General features: G+C 41.8%; 1 protein-coding gene across 1 annotated transcript in view; it reads left to right on the top strand.

Annotated features, from left to right (window-relative positions):
• Window positions 1–9,990, top strand: part of LOC101848014 (trithorax group protein osa) — a 71,842-nt gene extending 61,852 nt beyond the window's left edge. The window contains exons 3-8 of the mRNA XM_005090320.3: window positions 90–3,315; window positions 4,398–4,591; window positions 5,386–5,520; window positions 6,505–6,645; window positions 7,467–7,638; window positions 8,507–9,990. Of these exons, the coding sequence (XP_005090377.3) occupies window positions 645–3,315; window positions 4,398–4,591; window positions 5,386–5,520; window positions 6,505–6,645; window positions 7,467–7,638; window positions 8,507–8,652 (3,459 nt within the window). The 5' untranslated portion in view covers window positions 90–644 and the 3' untranslated portion in view covers window positions 8,653–9,990. The remainder of the gene's footprint in view (window positions 1–89; window positions 3,316–4,397; window positions 4,592–5,385; window positions 5,521–6,504; window positions 6,646–7,466; window positions 7,639–8,506) is intronic.
• Window positions 9,991–18,663: the final 8,673 nt, after the last annotated feature.

The raw sequence follows: 18,663 nt of genomic DNA on the forward strand, positions 1-18,663 counted from the left end.
CCCCCCCCCCCAATGTGTTGTTGTTTTTTTCCAAATTACTCCTTGGCCTTCTAATGTTGCTTATAACCGCTTTTGATTTTTCTTTCCAGGGTACGCTTCGTTGTGATAACCTGGACTGCCCGAGGAGTGGAACACATCTGTGACTTCAGGGACGAAGCTGTCAAATCTGGAGCACAGTTATGAAAGATCTTTGCAGCAACGCTGGCGTACCGAATTGTTCTGCACAGTTCAGTTCGTTGCGTCATCTGAGCTTGTTTCGAGTTTTTTTCCCGTTGTGATTCCTGTTTGGAACTACGTCGTCATTGGGATGGAATGCTTGGCGAGCAGCGCGGATGAAGAGGGTTAGGGGTGCCAGTTTTACGGGTATTCCCTGAACTCCGGGAGTCTTGAGTGTGTCTAGTCGTCTGTCTCTCGGGTGCCAAGTGTATACGTTAATACGGATCAACGTTTGATCTGAACTCTTTCGTCGTCATACGCCACTTTGTTGGCATTATGATTTTTTGCATATCTGACTTAGTGTGATAAACAATGGTACAAAAGGAATGACATTTCTTCAGTAACAGTCGAAGAGAGTAGGTCTTTGTGAGGTAGAGGGGTAAGAGAGACGGACATAAAAGGGGTGTATTGTGAGGTCCCTCACCGCGATGGAGCTGAAGGTGTGGGTAGAGGGCATCCAGCGCGTGGTGTGCGGCGCCAACTACAACACCACCTGCCAGGACGTGGTCCTCGCGCTCGCCCATGCCATGGGCCGGACCGGCCGCTTCACCCTGGTGGAGAAATGGCGCGACTCGGAGCGTCCGCTCACGCCGCAGGAGTGCCCGCTCCGCGCGCTGCATCACTGGGGTGAGTACGCCGCCGAGGTGAGATTCTACCTGGTGCAGGCAGAGACGGAGAAGACTTTGACGGTACCCGCCCCGCAGATGTCGTCCTCTAACGCCCATCACGGTGGTGGTGGTGGTGGTGGTGGTGGTGGGGGAAAACGTGCAGCGTTGATACAACAACAACAGCAGCAGCAACAGCAGCAACAGCAGCATCAAATGCGAGGTGGTGGTGGAGGAGGAGGAGGAGGTTGGGATAGGAGAGGTGGGGGATATGAGCCTCCAGGGGTTGGGTCGGGCGGGGATGGTAATAGCAGACTTGTTCCCAACAATGTCAACAGCTCCAGACAGAGACATTACAGTCATGGTCAAGCTTTGTCCGAGTCTATCAAACGGTCCTCGACGTTTAGTGGTGGTCACCAAGGGAGTTATGCGACACTCCCTGCCAATTTAAGCTCCTCTTCGCAGCACCGCAAACATCATCATCATCAACAACAGCAACACCAGAAGCCTCCCCCGACAGGGCCCCAGTCATCTTCATATTCTTCGAGCAAGTTTAGACAGCCAGCCTTGGGGCCGTTACCCAATGGTGACCTTTCGCCAAGGTCCTCATCCAATAGCTCCTCCCCAAGGTCGTCTGGGGCCTCCCCGAGGGTCAACCCAGCTGGCCATTCTTCACGAGCTATGACTGGTGATGTGCGGGAGATTCACCCAGCCAATATGCCCGGGGCCCGACCAGTATACCCAGACCAGATCCGAGACAGAGAGCCCCACCGTCCCCATCAATCGGCTTCACGATACGCCCACACTCAACCCCACTCTGGTGGGCCTCATGACCCTGGACAAATCCCTGCATATCCCTCGGCTTCTCACCCTTCACAACATCCTCCCCAGTCGTACATAGCAGACCCTGCTCAGCCTCCTCCGTACTCGAGTTTGCATCAGCCTTCCCAGCCACGGGCACCGCCACAGTCATCGTCGTCATCATCGTTACATCAGCGGTACCCGCCTTCATCCCAGCATCAGCCTGTTCCCTCCTCCTCGCACAGCTCTGCCCCCGGTCCTTCTCCCCATCCCGTCCCTGCCCCTCGCCACCACATGCATGCCTCCCCTACAGCGGCAGAATACGAAAATCTGCCAGCTCCAGCTCGCAACAAACCCTCCTCACAACAACACCAGCAGCAAAAACAGCAGCCTCCTCCTCAATATGAGAGAAGGAACCGAACTCAGGGACCTTCACCTCAGTGGCCCACGGCACAGAGACTTGACCACCAACGCCATCCTGGTCATGTAGATAAAAATCAACTTCACATTCCAACGTCCAGTCATCAGAATGATTATGTCTACAAGAAAAACCCTGCACATGGCCATAACATGCCTTCTGATGCTCAAGGATATCCCACTCACAATTCGAATTTTGACGGAACTCGAGAGTTTCCAGACCGTTACAGAGATGAGATTGCTAGAGGCTCGTATGCATATTCGGACCAGTTTGGGTTTGACAGAAGTCAGATGAGCAGGTCACGACCTGTGGAGGTGTCCAGAAAAGTCCTGCCGAGGTCGAAGTCTGCGGAACGACCGGCACCGGTGCCCCAACAGAGCCGAGGTGTTCCTCAGATGTCCAGCGCTAAGGGAAGGCAAGCAGAACTGGCTGAGAGTCAACAGCTGAGTAAGTCTCTCCCATCCGCTGGGTTCACCCAGCTGAAGCGGAGTGATACAGGTGGTAAACTCAACTTTGTGGAGTCAGCTCTGATGAAACAGCAGCGGTCTAGCTCTGACAGCAGCAAGTCTGGGTCCGGAGCTCACGTCCGGCAACACAGTGCTGACGGCCATGTCAGACTGCAGAACCTGGACAGCCAGAACTGGCAGCAGCAGATTTCTGACAGTAAATCTGGGGATGATTCACCAGGCACAGCGGGCTTGGAGGTTTCAGGGGGCAGTGCCGTATTACCAGGTGTAAGACCCTCTAGCTCTAACGCACACGGCCATCAGTATTCCACTGCAGAGATTTCCAAAGCTCAGCCTCCCTCCTCGTTTCTGTCTATATCTCCTTCGAGACATAATTCTGCCTTCACTGAGGTCTCTCCGAGAACGAGCCGGCAAGGATCTGCATCTTCCCCTCGAGATGACCCCGTAGCCTATAACCTTGACATTCAGAACTTGGACCAGTATACTAGTGCGTCATCGGGGGTAAGTGGCTTGCTGTCACTGCCTGAGGATGGCCACTCCCGTCAGGCGAGTCTGGAGGTGGAAGAATATGACCTTGACCAGAACTTCCCGGATGTCTTTCAACGAGAGAATCAGGCTGGCATGGGTGGCCGTGCCCACGTCAGGCCTCCGCATTCCAACATGCCGCAGGAGTATCACCTGGACAGTGGGAATGTGGACTCCCGGGAGCTTCACTTGCAGCAGGAATACTTGCAGCTGGTGAGACAGGTGAAAATGCAGCAGGAGCGGATCAAGACCCAGGAGGCTCAGATCAACGCTACTAATATAGGTAAGAACTCATGCTGATCTTTTCGTTGAGTTTTCAAATGAGTAAATACCCCTTATTGGATACCTAAAGATCTTCTTGCTTTATTACATTTTTGCGCTTTTCTCCCTTTTGCAGGAGTGATTTTGTTTTTTTGTCTCGACCAGATCCCTGCTCAACAAATATGGGCAGGATTCTAAAGTCTAAAGGTAGAGTTAGTGTTCGGATGACTCTATGGCGTCTCGACTACCCATTTCTCAAGTGCTGGTTAGGTTTCTTTTCCCTTTTAAATACTGTATTTTGTGTTACTTCCTGCTCAGTGTTTATCAATTTATGGACATTTCTGATTGGATAGTTAATATCCTGAGTAGTGTGGGAGATGTGAAATGGTCTGTTGTTCTACTGAGAAGGGGCACTGGGTGACTTCTTTTCTCTCTTCTTACTTGGTCATCTACCCGTCTCTCAACATATACTGAAACTGCACATACAAATGTTCTTTTTTTTTTTTTAAACAAAGCTAGTGGTTTGAGGATGCCCAGTTTGGCCCTACGTCACTTTGTTCACAATTATCAGTATAGTTTGCTCCTGCCATCACTGAATAACCATAGTTTTGTTAGTATTTTTTTCTGTTTAGCTCAGTGTACACTATGTTTCTCTATTCTGAACACACTGGTAAGTAAAAGAAGGAAAGTAGTTTATGTTTGGAACATAGGCAGAGTGAAAAGATTGGATTTGTTGTCTGGCCTTTAAAGGGTCTATCTAACACTACAAGGAGGTGCAACACACCGCCCCCCCCCTCACGCACACACACACACACACACCAAACCCCCTCCCCTCCCCCCAACCCCCCCCCACCCCAGAACCACCCCCTGCCCCCAAAACAAACAAACAAACAAACAAAACAAATACCAACTTGTAAGCACACGGCTACCTGTGTATTTATACTTTCTGTTGATGTTGTGATAATTACTGTTCATTATATTCTGTTCCATAACTTATCCAGAACAAAATAGATCTAGTCATCATCCTCCACAACACTCTGTTACAATGGGCGTGGGATTCCCCCAAAACTCAAACTTTACACTAAAGTGTTCGTGCTCCCTCAGAGATCGCTGACCTGGAGGAAAAAGAGGCAGGCCAGAACGGCAACTCTCCCAGCCTGGAGGTCTTGACCTCTGACCTCTCAGATCTGGAGCGCCAGGAGGCGGAGGGCCAGCAAGAGCTGGAGGACCTGGAGCGGGTGGAGTGGGTCAACGTGCTGGACGGTGAGCGCAAGCGGGAGGTGGACTTGAATCTGCAGGTGAGGCCTAGCTCAAGTCTTGTTTGTTTGTTTTGTGAGTGTTTTACGGCGCTCGCAGTTGCATAAAGTCGTATGACCGTGCAGGACTCATTAAACATTCTCAGTTGGTAGGAAATTTTGAATTTTGCTCTGGTGGCGGCCGAAGCCTACTCTTATCGATTATAGACCACCAAGGGATCTTTAACCTGGGCAACTTGCACACGTTACCTCCAAGATTTTTCGCCCTTGTCCAAGAAGGCTAGGTGTAGATCTTTCCTACCAAAAGATCAGGGGTGTGGCTGAAAGACAGCTGTAAGAAGGAGCCAAGTAGTAGCAGTAGAAAGGCTGCAGAAGAGTCAAGAGCCCAGACGAGGGGACAAAGGAGGTGAGGGGGTGGGGGTAGAAAGTGGAGACGAAAGCAGACTACAAAACATTGCGAGAGAGCAGGAAAGGAGGTAAAAGGAGACAATTTTAGAGAAGAAAATTTTTCGTGGCTACCCGAATTCGAACCCGGGACCTTTGAATGAGAGGCAAACACCTTAACTTTTTATTGTTCAGTTTTTGTTTAAGTTTGACGAGCCACAAGACGGATATTTTGGGGCTTTTTTTTGTTTTTTCTTTTGTTTTTTGGTTAGTGTGTGTGTGTTTTTTTTGGGGGGGGAAAATTTGCAGATTAAAATACGAGAAATGTGTTGCATTGTGTGGTATTACTGCTATCTCTGTTAAAATGTTAATTCAAGCCCCATCTTGTGATTTTGCTGTACTTTAAGGTTCACCCTGCTGTAACTCTGATTGTCTGATGGTTGTCCTTTCAGATGAAAAAACTAAATGAGAAAGTTGGAGAAATGGATTCTCAGCTCACACAGCTCAAAGAGGAAGAGGACAAAAAGAGTAAGGAGGTGGAGAAAGAAAAAGAACATGTACAAAATGAAGAAAAGAAGCATCAAGAGGTAAGTATGCTCTTGAATTTTTGAAAAGGTGAAAGTGACAAATCTTTGGCTTGTTTCAGAAATCCCAAAGGCAAAATAATCACAATTTTCATAGCAAAGTCAAGAGGCTGAACACCATTTGTCTTCATTTTTGTGAAGGGAAGTATAATATCTGTCAAATGTGCTAAGCCAAATACAAATCCCCCCCCCCCCCATTTCTTTAAAAAGCTGGTACAATTGTTAAAAGAATGGACGTTTTTTTTCTCTATCCTGAAAAAGAATTTGCTCTCTGAGCTTCTGACATTTTAATAGGTTTGGACGATATGGATTTTATTCTATCTTTGTCATCAGGTGTGTAATAAGAACAAGGAAAAGACAAGTTGTTATGGGTTAGGGGGAATGTGAAACACTAGTTTCATGAACTTGGCCATTGATAAACTTGCATGTTTTATTGTATTCTTTGGGCCAGTGTTTTAAAAAAATCTTTGTTTTGTTTTTGCAAATTTCTAGTTTCAAAAGAAGTTATCAATTTTTTTCTGGTGAAGACATGGACATGCCAAAATCTTGTAAGGGCCTTGTTATGGGGATGTTTCTGTTATAAATTTCTGGCAGTTTTTTTTTGTTCCTCAAAAGTATTGATTTTCATGATTCACAAGCGTTTCATCAAAATTGGTTGAATCTGCGTTCCTTTTTAAAAAGTTGTAATACAATACTGTTTCAGACTTGATCATCTGTTAATTTTTTTTTCTTTCAAAGTTTTTTCCTCATGCCTGTTGTACTAGGGCTTTTTTTCACTTTTCCGGGGCTGAGAATACATTCGCAATGTGTATTTAGTTTTCTTTTCATCTTGTAAGAAGCTTTTCTACTTATCTGGGCTTTGGCGTATCATAAGATGCTATAAATTTATATGTAGATGAAAAGGAATTGGAAAAAGATAATAACAGCCAGAGACAGACAGTAAATTAGCTTTTACTTCATGATTTTGATTTTTATGTTTCCCAACAGAAAGAAAAACTGACAGCACTGGAATGTAAAAAAGCAAAGGGAGAGCTTGAATCATTAAATGCTTCTGTTGAAAAGAAGGAGGGTCAACTGAGGAAAATAGAGGAGGATGTTTCTGATGCTGAGAACAGTCTCAAAAGTCAGGTGAGTCTAGTGGAATTATTAAGACTGATAATTCTAGGCCTATATGTTTTGTCTTATCTTATCTCGTCTTGTCTAGTTGTGTTGGTTTTATTTAATCTTCGTTGACGTACCATATATCATTTTTGTTTTGTCTTATTGCCTCTTGCCTTATCTGGTTTTGTTCATTTTGTCTTGTCTTATTTTGTCGCATAGGAACTTTGCTTTTTTCAATGTGTTGTTTGGAGGTCCTTTTTCTGTTCATTCCTTCTTTTGTTTCTGTCTGTCTGTCTGTCTGTCTGTCTGTCTGTCTGTCTGTCTGTCTGTCTGTCTGTCTGTCTGTCTGTCTGTCTGTCTTAATGCCATGAGTGGCCGCTATCTTGCTGATGTGCTTTCCACTTCTCTCAGATTATTTATCTTATTTCATCTTGTCGTATCCTTGTTGGTGGTTTTACGGGTGCTATGGTGTAGTCTGCTACTTCCTTTTTATTAAACATTTGTTGCCATTATCTTTCCTCCTTTTGTTTTCAAGTTATTCTCTAGCGACACCTCTAATCTTCGGCACTTAAACGACCTGTTTGTGTTGCAAGTGCAATAAAAATGAGTGGTTGGTGGGTGCTCTGGTGTGGTTTTCTCCTTCTTTCCTATCAAACATCTGTCATCCTGATCTCTCCTTCTTTTTTGTTTTTGTTACTCTCTTGTAACACCTCTTTTCTTCGGCACTTATATGACCTTATTGTGTTGCAAGTGCCATAAAACTCTTCCTAAAACCAAAACTAAAGTGCAGTAAAACTCTTACTGGAACAAAATTAAACTAAATATCTTATCCTTCTATGACGTTTCAGGAGTCGCGACTGTCCGACCTGGAGGTGGAGCTCCGGCATGAGAACATGAAAGACTTCCAGGCCCACCCAGTGCTCAAAGAGCCTCCCCCCGTGTCTGTGGCCGACGCTGTACAGGAGACCACAGCGGTGTCTTCACCTGCTTCTGTCACACAGTCGGCCAACGATGGAGAGGGTGGGTGTATCTCTCTCTCTCTTTCTCTGTCACTCTCTTACTCGTTTTCTCTCTCAATCCCCATCACTCTTGCTGTTTCATTATTTCTTTTTCTCGCTTGCTCTCTTTCTGACTCCGTTTCTGTTATTCTCTTTCTTTATCATTTTCTCTCTCTCTCTCTCTCTCTCTCTCTCTCTCTCTCTCTCTCTCTCTCTCTTCTCTTCTTCTCTCTGTTTCTCCTCCTCTCTTTTCTTCTCTCTTTCTCTCTACTTTTCTGATATTCAGACCATTCTAACTCTTATTTTTAAATGTGGTTCATTAAGGTTCTAGTAAGGCTTTAAATGTGCTACTGGAAATACCACAAAAACTAGATGGTTATCGTAGCAAAATTTTCACGATGAAGTTATTAGTAATGTATGGTATATATTTACAACATTGTTTAAAACAAACATTACCGAAATGGCAAGACCTTTGATTTTTTTGTCTTTCTCTAACATGACTGAGTCCACAATAGCCTAGACTGAGAGCTAAAGGTATTCTGCATAAGTGGTTGAAGTTCTGATTTCTTCTTATGCTTGTGATGTAATAGTTAGGCTCTTTCCCATAGGCATGAGTTGTATTTTCACTTGAGAAAGATGTTTACTCTCAATTTAACATCCACAGCTCGGGTTGGCCCTGACAGGCAGGGTTGACAGTCTGACTCCTAAATCGTCCACTACATTGCTTATGCAAGAATTTAAAAAAACTATTTACAATGAATCAGTCCTCATAATATCTGACAATTTTTTTCCCTTTCTATGTCCAGCAGTTTGACTCCTAGGATGTAAAACTATTTACAATGAATTGGTCCTCAAAATATATGATAATTTTTGTGCTTTTCTCTTTCCAGCTATCCTGAAGATCCTGGAGGGTCGTCTGTCCCCTCGCCTGTCGCCTGGCACTGCAGACGGCAACGGCTCCTACAACATCACGTCAGCTCAGCAGACCTACAAGTCGGCGCTGGCGGCCCAGAACCCGAATGGTGTCTGGGTTTGAGGAAGGAGGGACCTCTGATGTTGTCGTCTTCCAGAGTGTGACTTTTTTTCTGGATATCTCCTTTGCTTCAGAAACTTGAGATGTCCTTTGCTCTTTGGTTCTGGTCTGACTGTTCATGTCCTGCGTTATGAATGGTATGGTTTGATGGTCGTCATAGTCTGATCCCCATTCTACTTTGTGAGTGCTGTCGGGATCTGTTTTTAAAAAAAAATGGAAGCTTCTAGGTTCTAACGTTTCGATTTTTGGAAGTCATCAAACATCAAGATTCTCTGCTCGTCCTTGATGATTTAATACTGGTATTCAATGATTTTATATAAAGGAAAAGATTCGAGAGAAGGCTGGTCCTTACAAAGACGTAGGCATATTTTTGCTAGATCCGTCCCCCTGCCAACCAATGACTGATAGCTGATTGATCAAAATAAAAATAAAAAACTGTTTGGGAGACCTCTGCTGAGTTCAATATAACGGGACTTTGTGCCCAAAATGCTCATATTATTTGGACTTGCAGAACTTATGAAGTAAGCACAGACAACAATTGATTATTATCTGTGAGCATTCATTTTATCCTTGATATGTTTTAAATGGACCCCACTGTAAACAGGCAATTTGATTTTCTGTGACTGGAAAAATACTCTCTCTGTTTCTCTTGATGCTCACTTGCCTGATTCAGATACTGACAGCAAATAAAAGTTGGGTTGTTGAGAGTAGAGAGTTGTCCACAACTCCAATCTTCCTTGCTGACAGCTCCCAACAGGAGATTCAAAATTCCCTGTTTATCATATTCCTTGAATGCAGAGTGTAAGGAATATTAACATGGATCGGGGGTCCCCCTTACCCCAGGTATTGAGTGCCCTAAGTACTTCTCTGTACCTTTTATTCAAGAGGAAAGAGACAAATGTTTTGAGAAAAATGTTTGTCATCAAATTGTACACATTTGCATACATCTGTATAGTTTTTTTTTTTTTTTCTCTGTTTACAGATGTATTTATGAAGCTTGAGTTCTATACATTAATTTAATTGATATGTTTATGTTTGTACTTGGATGTGCTGTTATGGAACAGAAGAAAAGATTGTATTAGTATCAGCTGATCATATAAAGGGCTATAGATCTTTTGCATTTATTCTTATTGTTAGTGAGAATGGCGTCATATAGAAAGTGGAAGCTCTTATTTACTCACACTTCTTGTGTCCTTCACTTCTCTGTGTTAAGTATCAGATGGAATAGTTTTGGTCAATGCTCTTGTTTGAGCTTGTAGTCTGTAGATTTACCAGATATTGAGGACATTTTACTTGGATTGCAGACCTGCCTAGTACTCCAATAAAATCAAAGCCCTCTGATTTTTAACTTTATTTTTTATTTTTTAAGAACCCCGCTCAGATTTGCCCCAAATCATTTCTTTTTCTTGAATCCTGTTTCCATCAGTCGTACACAACTTACCATAAATAGAAATACACTGGTCTATTTGCAATATTTGTGTGACTTATCACAAATGACATGACAATACAGATGCTTATTTGTGTGTATTTCCTGAAGACATTTATTTGCTACTTTCAGCTTGCCACACTATCTTAATGTACTTGGTTTCTAGAGACTCTTGATTTCTTCCCCCAAACTCTGGTTTGAGGGAGGGTTCTGAGGAAAACTCCTATTCTTGATCGTGTAGTGGTTGGCAGGTCTGAGGTGCTGTTACATAAATGTCCACCTGCCGGGAATGATTTGAGAGCTTATCTTTCACTGCATCTCTTTCTGAATGCATTTACTTCCCTAATAGACGCTATGAAGTCATTTCAAAATGGAACCCCATGATGGCCGTGTGGTGAAAATGAAGAAGGGAAGAGTGATAAAGGACAGTTAAACACATCAAAAAGTATATCATGCACTCTTTTGTGTGCTGTACTAACGTGAGAATAGTGGCACCTGATGTTGATGTGCAGTCACCATTTGTCCGTTACTGTAGTGACTTGCTCAAATCATCCACAAAGAGCTCGAGTACTCTTAGTATTGGGCCTCTAGCTCTGATTTCTGCTGAGATGATTGAACTGAATCCAGAAGTGAGCACGCTATGATGATGTATGATCATGGGAGGCAACTTTTGTTTTACTTGAGGGAGATGAACAAAATAGGACATGGTGATTGTATAACTTCTCTTTGCAAGAAAAATGGGAGACTCTGTTTTCTACCTCTACCTGTAAAGTAGGGTCCTGCAGATTTACTCATTTTTCTTGTGACAGGGATGATAATAGTCACTGGATCTAGTCATTCAGTATTGTCTTTGGGTTTGATCCTTGCACATTTATGTGGTCATTGTCTGTTCGATGACTGGGTGTAAGACTGACTCACGCCGAACTGAAAAATGGTGTTAGTTGGAGTCTTGCATCCAGCCATCGTATTGTTTTTGGATATAGTCTCTAGATTTGTTTTCACGATGATCGTCGAAAGAAATCTGATAACAAATGATTTATATTTCACTAACCATTCACATGGTTAAAAAATATGAAGGCAAATATATCTATATTTACTCTGTTGAATATAATGTTAGTGTCTCTTATAGCATTTTCTGCCTTGTAGTCAGATATAGAACATAACTGCTACTTGAAGTATTCCAGATTATTTAAATTCCATATTGCCGTCTGCATTCCAGTGACGTGTTGTGAAATTTCATAAGGACTTTTCCCTTTATAAGCATTTGTAAATTAAGGACATTCCTTCACCTACACCCTATTTGTCCTTGGTTTGTTAGAATGTCGGGTTACGTTTGATGTGCCTCTTTGTTGTTTGGAAATGAGGTCTCTTCTAGATGTGCCTTGACCTTGTTCTCAGTGACCTGTGTCATCCCACTTTCCTGTCCAGATTTGACTCAGTTCAGTTAATTTCACGAGGAGCACATTCCTGTAGAGAGATAAGCCTTGTGATGAAAAGTAAACATTAATCTCGTTATCGCTTGTATGGGGTGCCCACTACGGCTGGGATCGGCCGATCGCCCGGCTCGATCGAGTCGGGCGATCGGCCCGATCCAGACGTATTGGGCATTCCGTATTACCTCTCATTCATGTGTTTGAATTTTGTACTCCAACTAAGTGGATTTTAACATGCTTTCATTCATGGATCAACTGGTCTAATTGCACTTTCCGCCTCCTCAGAAGGTGTCTTTTTCTGTTTTCATAGGAATGGTAAACGATATCAAATGGGATCTCAAATCAACTCAACTCTATTGTAAGTGCTTCCTGAATGACCAAAGAGATGTACATTGTTGGTTTTGGTAACACTTTGGAGGCTCGTGGGGAAAGTATTTTATTGAATATTCAGCGTAACATGGATAGCTTGAATTTATTTTTTGAGTCTTCAGTGTTCGACCTATCCGTGTTAAATTGTATTTTGTGGTTTTTTTGCAGGGATGTGTCCCACATAGCCTGGGTCCAAGAGGCCTATCACCAAGATGATCTAATCATTTGATAGAGTGTAAGACTTTTTCATAAGAAGAATGTTGTGGAGTATTATAATTACTGAGCTGAAACTGGTGTGTGAAAACAGCTGAGGTGATACCAACACCAACAATTGCAGCCTTCTGAACTAGACACGATTAGCTTATATTGTTAAGAATGCTATCTAGTCATGTGACTGATATGCCAGACATATTGCACATCTTTTCCATGTGCTGGATCCCAGAAAAGACTGCTGACCAGGCTTAATCTTGAACATGACTAAGCTTTCTTAGCCATTTTTTTTCTTCTGAAAAGATGCAGAGTGAAGCAAGCATTAACATTAATTGTTAAAGAGACTGACTGTTTGCTGTGTCATAACATCCTCTGGTATTTGTATCAACTTGTCAGGCAAATTTATCTACCTCAAACACTTTTCTGCTTTGTTGTTTAGGTTAGACAGAAAGGGTTGATAATACCATTCCCAGTGATTGAACATTCCAAAATTAACACAAAATGGCTTTCTTTACTTTTGTGAGACTTAGGGTTTTTTTCAACTTAGTTTCCAAAGGTTTTTTACTGTCAACCAAGGAGACAGACTTTTACATTTATTACTAAATCCCAGCTTACATCGGGGCGGTGCCACTTAATGAGGTATCTTTAGGCCATTCCCAAAGGAGGGACATTTCTCGTTCATGCACAGTAGAATTGTAAATGAGCTGACTCATCAATGTCACGCTCATAACTATGCCTGATCTACAACAGGGAACTGCTGCTTTTTCTTTCCTAATCCTTACTGTTGTCATTTTTCCTCTGCTTCTTTTGTATGTTTGTCACACTCTTGTGACCCACTTTTTCCAGGGTGCCTTGATAGTGGAAGCAGACTTTGTACTGTTGAAGTTAGAGAGGTGTGCAGAGTAGGTCTGATTCCCTTTAAGGAAGGACTTCTCTGTTGAAATCCACCCCTTGGTGCTCATATGACCTTATGCAGTTGCGAGCGCCGTAGAACCTCTACTAAAACTAAATACATTGTGTGATTAGGTAAAGTAAGTATCTTGCCAAGTGGTAACACGATGGACTTACAGTAGAGAGGTTGTAGGACTGATTCCTGGCTTCTCTACATGCTAAGCCTTAGGAAAGGTGCATTCCCATTTTTCTTCAGTTTACCCAGTGCTAATATATGCAATCGAACCTACTATTGTATGCAGTCGAACCAGTCTAAGATGACTACCAATTTGTCGAGGAGGGCAGTGATCATCTTAAAGTCTTCTTGGACATTGTCATTATAAAATGGAAAAAGCACCAAGGAGGTAGTGGGAAGTAGTCGTTTATACCGTTATTGTCCTGGACTGTGGTCATTAGAGCAAGTTTGACTGTGCTTGTAGTCAATAAAGATAGAAATGTGAATGACGATGCGTGCGTTTGAGTGAATACAACGCTGTATAGAAAAAAAAGCTTTTATTTATATTCATATTCCATCTTGTTGTTTTGCTCTCTAAATTATTCTATCTCAAACGTACACATGTCTTTAGCTATAATGTTATATTTATTGCAAGTGCCTTTGCTTAATACCTCGTCACTCTCGTGTTGATTGGATCTGCTACAGCTGTTCATCTAACGTAGTATCTTTACACTCAGGGTTGAGATTTCTGAAGTCATTGTGTTCTGAGTCTGTACAGAATCAGTGATGTTTGGTTTAGATTTTTCTAAGTTTTCTGATTGTCTGAAGTTGATTGTCCCAAGAAGTAATGACCTTTGACTGTGGTGTGTGAAATGAAGGTAGGCGCAGCCTGTCTCCTTGATGATACAGATTGTTTTAATGGGGGATATAAAACAATAGTAATCAGGTAGGGATATCCATCCTTTCCCTGGGAATGGACAAAGAATGTTGTGACAGACCAGTTTCTTGTTATTTTGGCTTTTCTATACAGTTTTGACTTTCCCAGTGTATGAAATTTCATCTTGCTGAGTTTAACAGACTAAGGTCAAAAGGCATGTGGTTGTAATATAGCCGTATGTCTTACTCCTTCGATGTTTCAATCGAGTCATCTACTACTCTTTGAGTCTGAATTAAATCCGTTACTGGCATGGAGATTTCAAGTTTAGCTTTGTGTTGTACAGAAACGCTTTGGACTCCAACAGTCCACTCAGGGGTGTTTCAAGACTTGGGTTGTTCAAGGAGGTTTCATGCTCTCTGCCTAATTAATTGGTTTGATCCTTTCTCAGACGAATATGTAGTGTCTTTTAAATAATCTTATTGTGTGGAAAGGAGAATTACACTTTAATTACCATATTGCTATTCAGTTGGCACGATTGCATTTACCTTGAGGCTGTGTCTTCACTACTCACATTTCGTACCTGACACCGGGATTCCCCACACCCACAATTCATCACAGGCTGCTCGCCTACAAACATTTCCTGTTAGAATTGATAGCCCTCAAAAAAAGCAAATAAAAGCAATGTGTTTTATCACAGAGGCTTCCCTTGCAAAAATAAAGGTGAGAGGCACTCGAAGATAGTCTAACACTCAAGTCAATTTCTTTTTGTTTTAGTGCTCATTAGAATGTAGGTTAGTTTGTTTAAATGGTGTGGACAATGACAAAGTGTTCCTACATATGTCGTATACCTTGATTCATGTGCACCTATAACTTTTTAGTATAACCTATTGTACATGTCTTCAAAGAAGTGTGTAAGAAAGTTATCTGTGAATGTATTTGTCCTGCAAATGTTTGAGTCAATGTACATATTTTTTCATCCATCATGTTAAGAATTATATTTTCATTTATGCTTCAGTTGGTGCACATAGACATTTGTTTCTTTTTTAAAAATGATTACTGTTATGATGTAGTCCTATTAGTGTATTGTAGACTTATGAGGATGGTTGTCTGTAGACTGTCCAAAGGTCATTGTAACCTCTGTGTAACTTTGTGAAAACGGACCAGGACTCAGCTACTGTAAGGAAGGTATTTTATTATTGTTACTCTGTGATTTATTTTGTAAAATAGTAATTATTATTGTATAGACATCATGTGTTCATTATGTTGTTCAAGACTTCTTCCATCACACAAGCTCCAACTCCAACAATCAAAACCTTTCCTTTTGCATTGTGTTGGCATGTTATAGGCTGGTCCACCTGCTTGTTTCAGTGTTTATTTATGGTAACATTATAACTTAAAGTGAAAACCCTTGCTCAGATAACTCAAATATTGCCCTCAACAAACAGTCTAGTATCTGAAATCGCCAGGACGTAGAAATCTTTTCGTTTTGTACAAATTTCATTATTTACCTGTTTTAAATAAAAAGCATGAATATATATGCATATGAAAAATTCGAGAGTGTATAGAGACTAGATAATATACTTCTAAATGCAAATAGAAAGCCAATGATTGAGGTGGTCTTTTTTACTAATTCACTTTTTTTGTTGACTTCTTATTTGTGGTTTCAGAGGAATTTTAAGGGCATCTTTAGTTTTTTGAATGGTATGGGACATCCACACCATCAAGACCTGAGTGTACTGATGAAAGTTGTACATTTCTTGTGGAGTCTGTCATGTTACTGTCCCATTCCTCCTTTCACGAACAAAAACTCATCAAGTGTGCAACGCCATCTATCTAAAATAAAAATACCTTGCACCTGTTTTTCTAATTTCTTTTTTTTTCATAAGGAGTCTGCGCTGCTGTCCCAAGGCAGGGTAACATATCTGACATAATGGAGCTTTTCGGTTTTATTAGTTTGTTACTTTAGTGTTAGTTTTGTCCATATCCTTTTTGTGTCAAAGGTACAATGGTGTATCTACATCTGAAATAAAAGTTTTCATAGTGGCAAAGCTGTGTGAGTGATTAATCTGAATAAATGTTTTACATTTTTGGCTGTTTTCTAAAAATCATGAAATGTGCAGTTATGTCACTTTGCCTCTGGACAGCAGTGCAATTTGTTAGATTGTTCTTTTTCTTTTGAGAGTTTGCGAATGGTGAAACGTGAGGTTCCAAGTGTTGTAGATTAGCTCTACAGGGATAGTGCAATGTGTGAATCTTCCTCCTTTCTGATGTGATTTGTTCCAGTATGTTTCCATAACCCATACTTCATGTACACGCCCTTTCGGCCCATTCCTTGTCCTTCCCTACAGCACGGAATCAAGAGAATAAAATGATTACTCAAGCTTGACCAGACAAGTTGTTTGCTTTATGATCTATCATACTTTGATTTTTTAAGCTCCCAGTTCTGTTTTTGTTCACCAATGTTGATGGAAGGAAACTCTTGGGGCTAGCGGACCGCTGGAGATCTTCAGAGGAAGGTAGATCCCCCTTCAAACAAGTGTTTCGGCCCTAACTACCATCTATATTGTAGTGGTTGGCTCTTTGTGGTCGCACACAGAAGACATGAATTAGATTTCGGTGTGAGGTAGTTATTTTACTGTGTACAGTTGAAAGTGTCTAAGGCGGCTACCTTTTGTGAGGAGAAAAGTGTTTGTCTTAGTACTCTTAGGCAGGTGGGCATCTTGGACAGTGTCAATACAATATAATAGAAAATTAAAAAATGCGAGGCAATGCTGATGTGAGAAGTGGTTGTTCATAGAGGTTATTGTCTTGGATAGGTGGGCTTTAGAGCAGGTTTGTGTCTCTCTCTCTCTTCAGCTGGGATTGCGTATCTCACTTGGCTCTGGCCAGCCTTTAAAGGCAGCTGAAAGCTGAAAGCAGCCCACCTGAATGAGTTCAATTATTGTGCCAATTGGGACATAAAACAGAGTTATCATTTATTTACTATCCGTCTGTCATAATTAGTATGGCTACATGTCCACAACAACCAAACAGACCAAAGTTTTTGTGGGCCAGAAAAAGTATGTCCAGAAAAATGCGGCTATGCCATGTCCTCGTGTTCCATACATGTTGCCCTTTTGCAAGTGATTACAAATTGTAGTACCATCAAACTGTATCATGGTACAAACAGGGTAGTGCAAAATTGTTCTATCATGGTGGTTCAGAAGAAAGTCTTGGTTCAAGACATCGTCACAGGGTCCACCCAGTTTGTAAACCTTGCTGGACTAAGTTTTAGTAAGAGATTTATGGCACAATTAGGTTATGTAAGTGCTGAAGATTGGAGGGAGTTGCAAGAGAGCAAAATATATTATATATAAAAAGGAGAGATAAGGACGACAGGAAAGGAGCAAACCACACCAGAGCACCCACCAACCACCCATGACAGGACCTTTGCTCTTGTGACAATGTGACACCCCTACATTCTCGCCTCACACACCAGAAAATGTTGGATGTACTAGATGCAATATGGTCCTGGGTGCGGATATAGGCTTGCTGACTAGCCCTATCCGCAGCAAAATACTAAAATTGGGTGTGAGGGGAGTAAACAGAAAAAGTGCTTTCAGGTTCTATTTTAATACTGGTGAGTGCAATGAGGTGTATGGGTCCAGTGTGGATAAAACAGTTACAGCGCATCATCCAGATTGTTATTATTGATCCAGTGTTGTTCTTGTCATTGATCCAGGCATGACCCAGAGGTGAAAGTAATGTAATAGTAAGCAATTGCATCTGAATAATACTAATAGTGAGGAAGTCAGTCAGTTGCTCTATCAATTCACAACAGTTGCTCTATCAATTCACAACAGTTGCTCTATCAATTCACAACAGTTGCCCTTCACTTCACAAGCAGACCCTTCCTGGTCTGAGAAACAAGCCAAAACATTTAGTACTTTCTTTGGTTTATTGTGAACAATATCAGTACAGGATACAAAACGGAAAAGAAGCTCAACACAGAAATGGACTCGGCTGACCCTGTTATCCTGGAAGTGAAACAAGTGTGTGTGTGTGTGTGCGTGTATGTTTGTCAGTGTGCGCATTTGTGTCTAGAGTGCAAAAATCGTCCTTGTGACAAGATGAAGCCCATAACTCAAGTCTTTCTCTCTAGGGACATACAGTATAACTAGGATAGGTCGGACACAGAAGACTTGAAATCACGCATCTGTCGAAATGTGCATGTGGTCCCGCTTTTTTTCTCTTCTTCATCTTTGTAAGATCCTCGCACTACGGATCCCTTAAACTACCGAGGCCGGTCACAATGATTTCGAGCTCTCCGAGTTGTACTGTATTTACAATCTTCCACAGATAACATGGGCTGAACAGCATTTATAAGGCCCAGATTATATAGGCCTATATATATTAATGATATATTATGACAACAAGCAATTAATAGAGGCCTAATCTGCTGTTTAATAAATAATGGTATTAAATAAAAGGAAGTGATTTTGATTCTTAGCCAACTGAATTTTTACTATTTAGTCTACTGTTTTGAAAAGATGATAAATACTTTCCCCGATCTTTACTTGAAGCAACAAAATAATGCATGATCTGAACAGAAGGCCTACTCACAAACACAACACATACAAACAAAAGAGGATTGTTACCTTCTTTTGTCTGATACAACATACATAGGTCAAATTGAAGAGCATTCCACTGACCAGACAAAACAAGACTCCTTTGCAATTCACAGCTTAGAAACTGTATACATACATCATCATCATCAAGGCAAATGACATGAGACGTCCACTGACAAAGCAGCAACAATAGTACATGTATTTTG

Source organism: Aplysia californica, unplaced genomic scaffold (assembly GCF_000002075.1).
Source record: "Aplysia californica isolate F4 #8 unplaced genomic scaffold, AplCal3.0 scaffold00015, whole genome shotgun sequence".
Classification (NCBI taxonomy): domain Eukaryota; kingdom Metazoa; phylum Mollusca; class Gastropoda; order Aplysiida; family Aplysiidae; genus Aplysia; species Aplysia californica.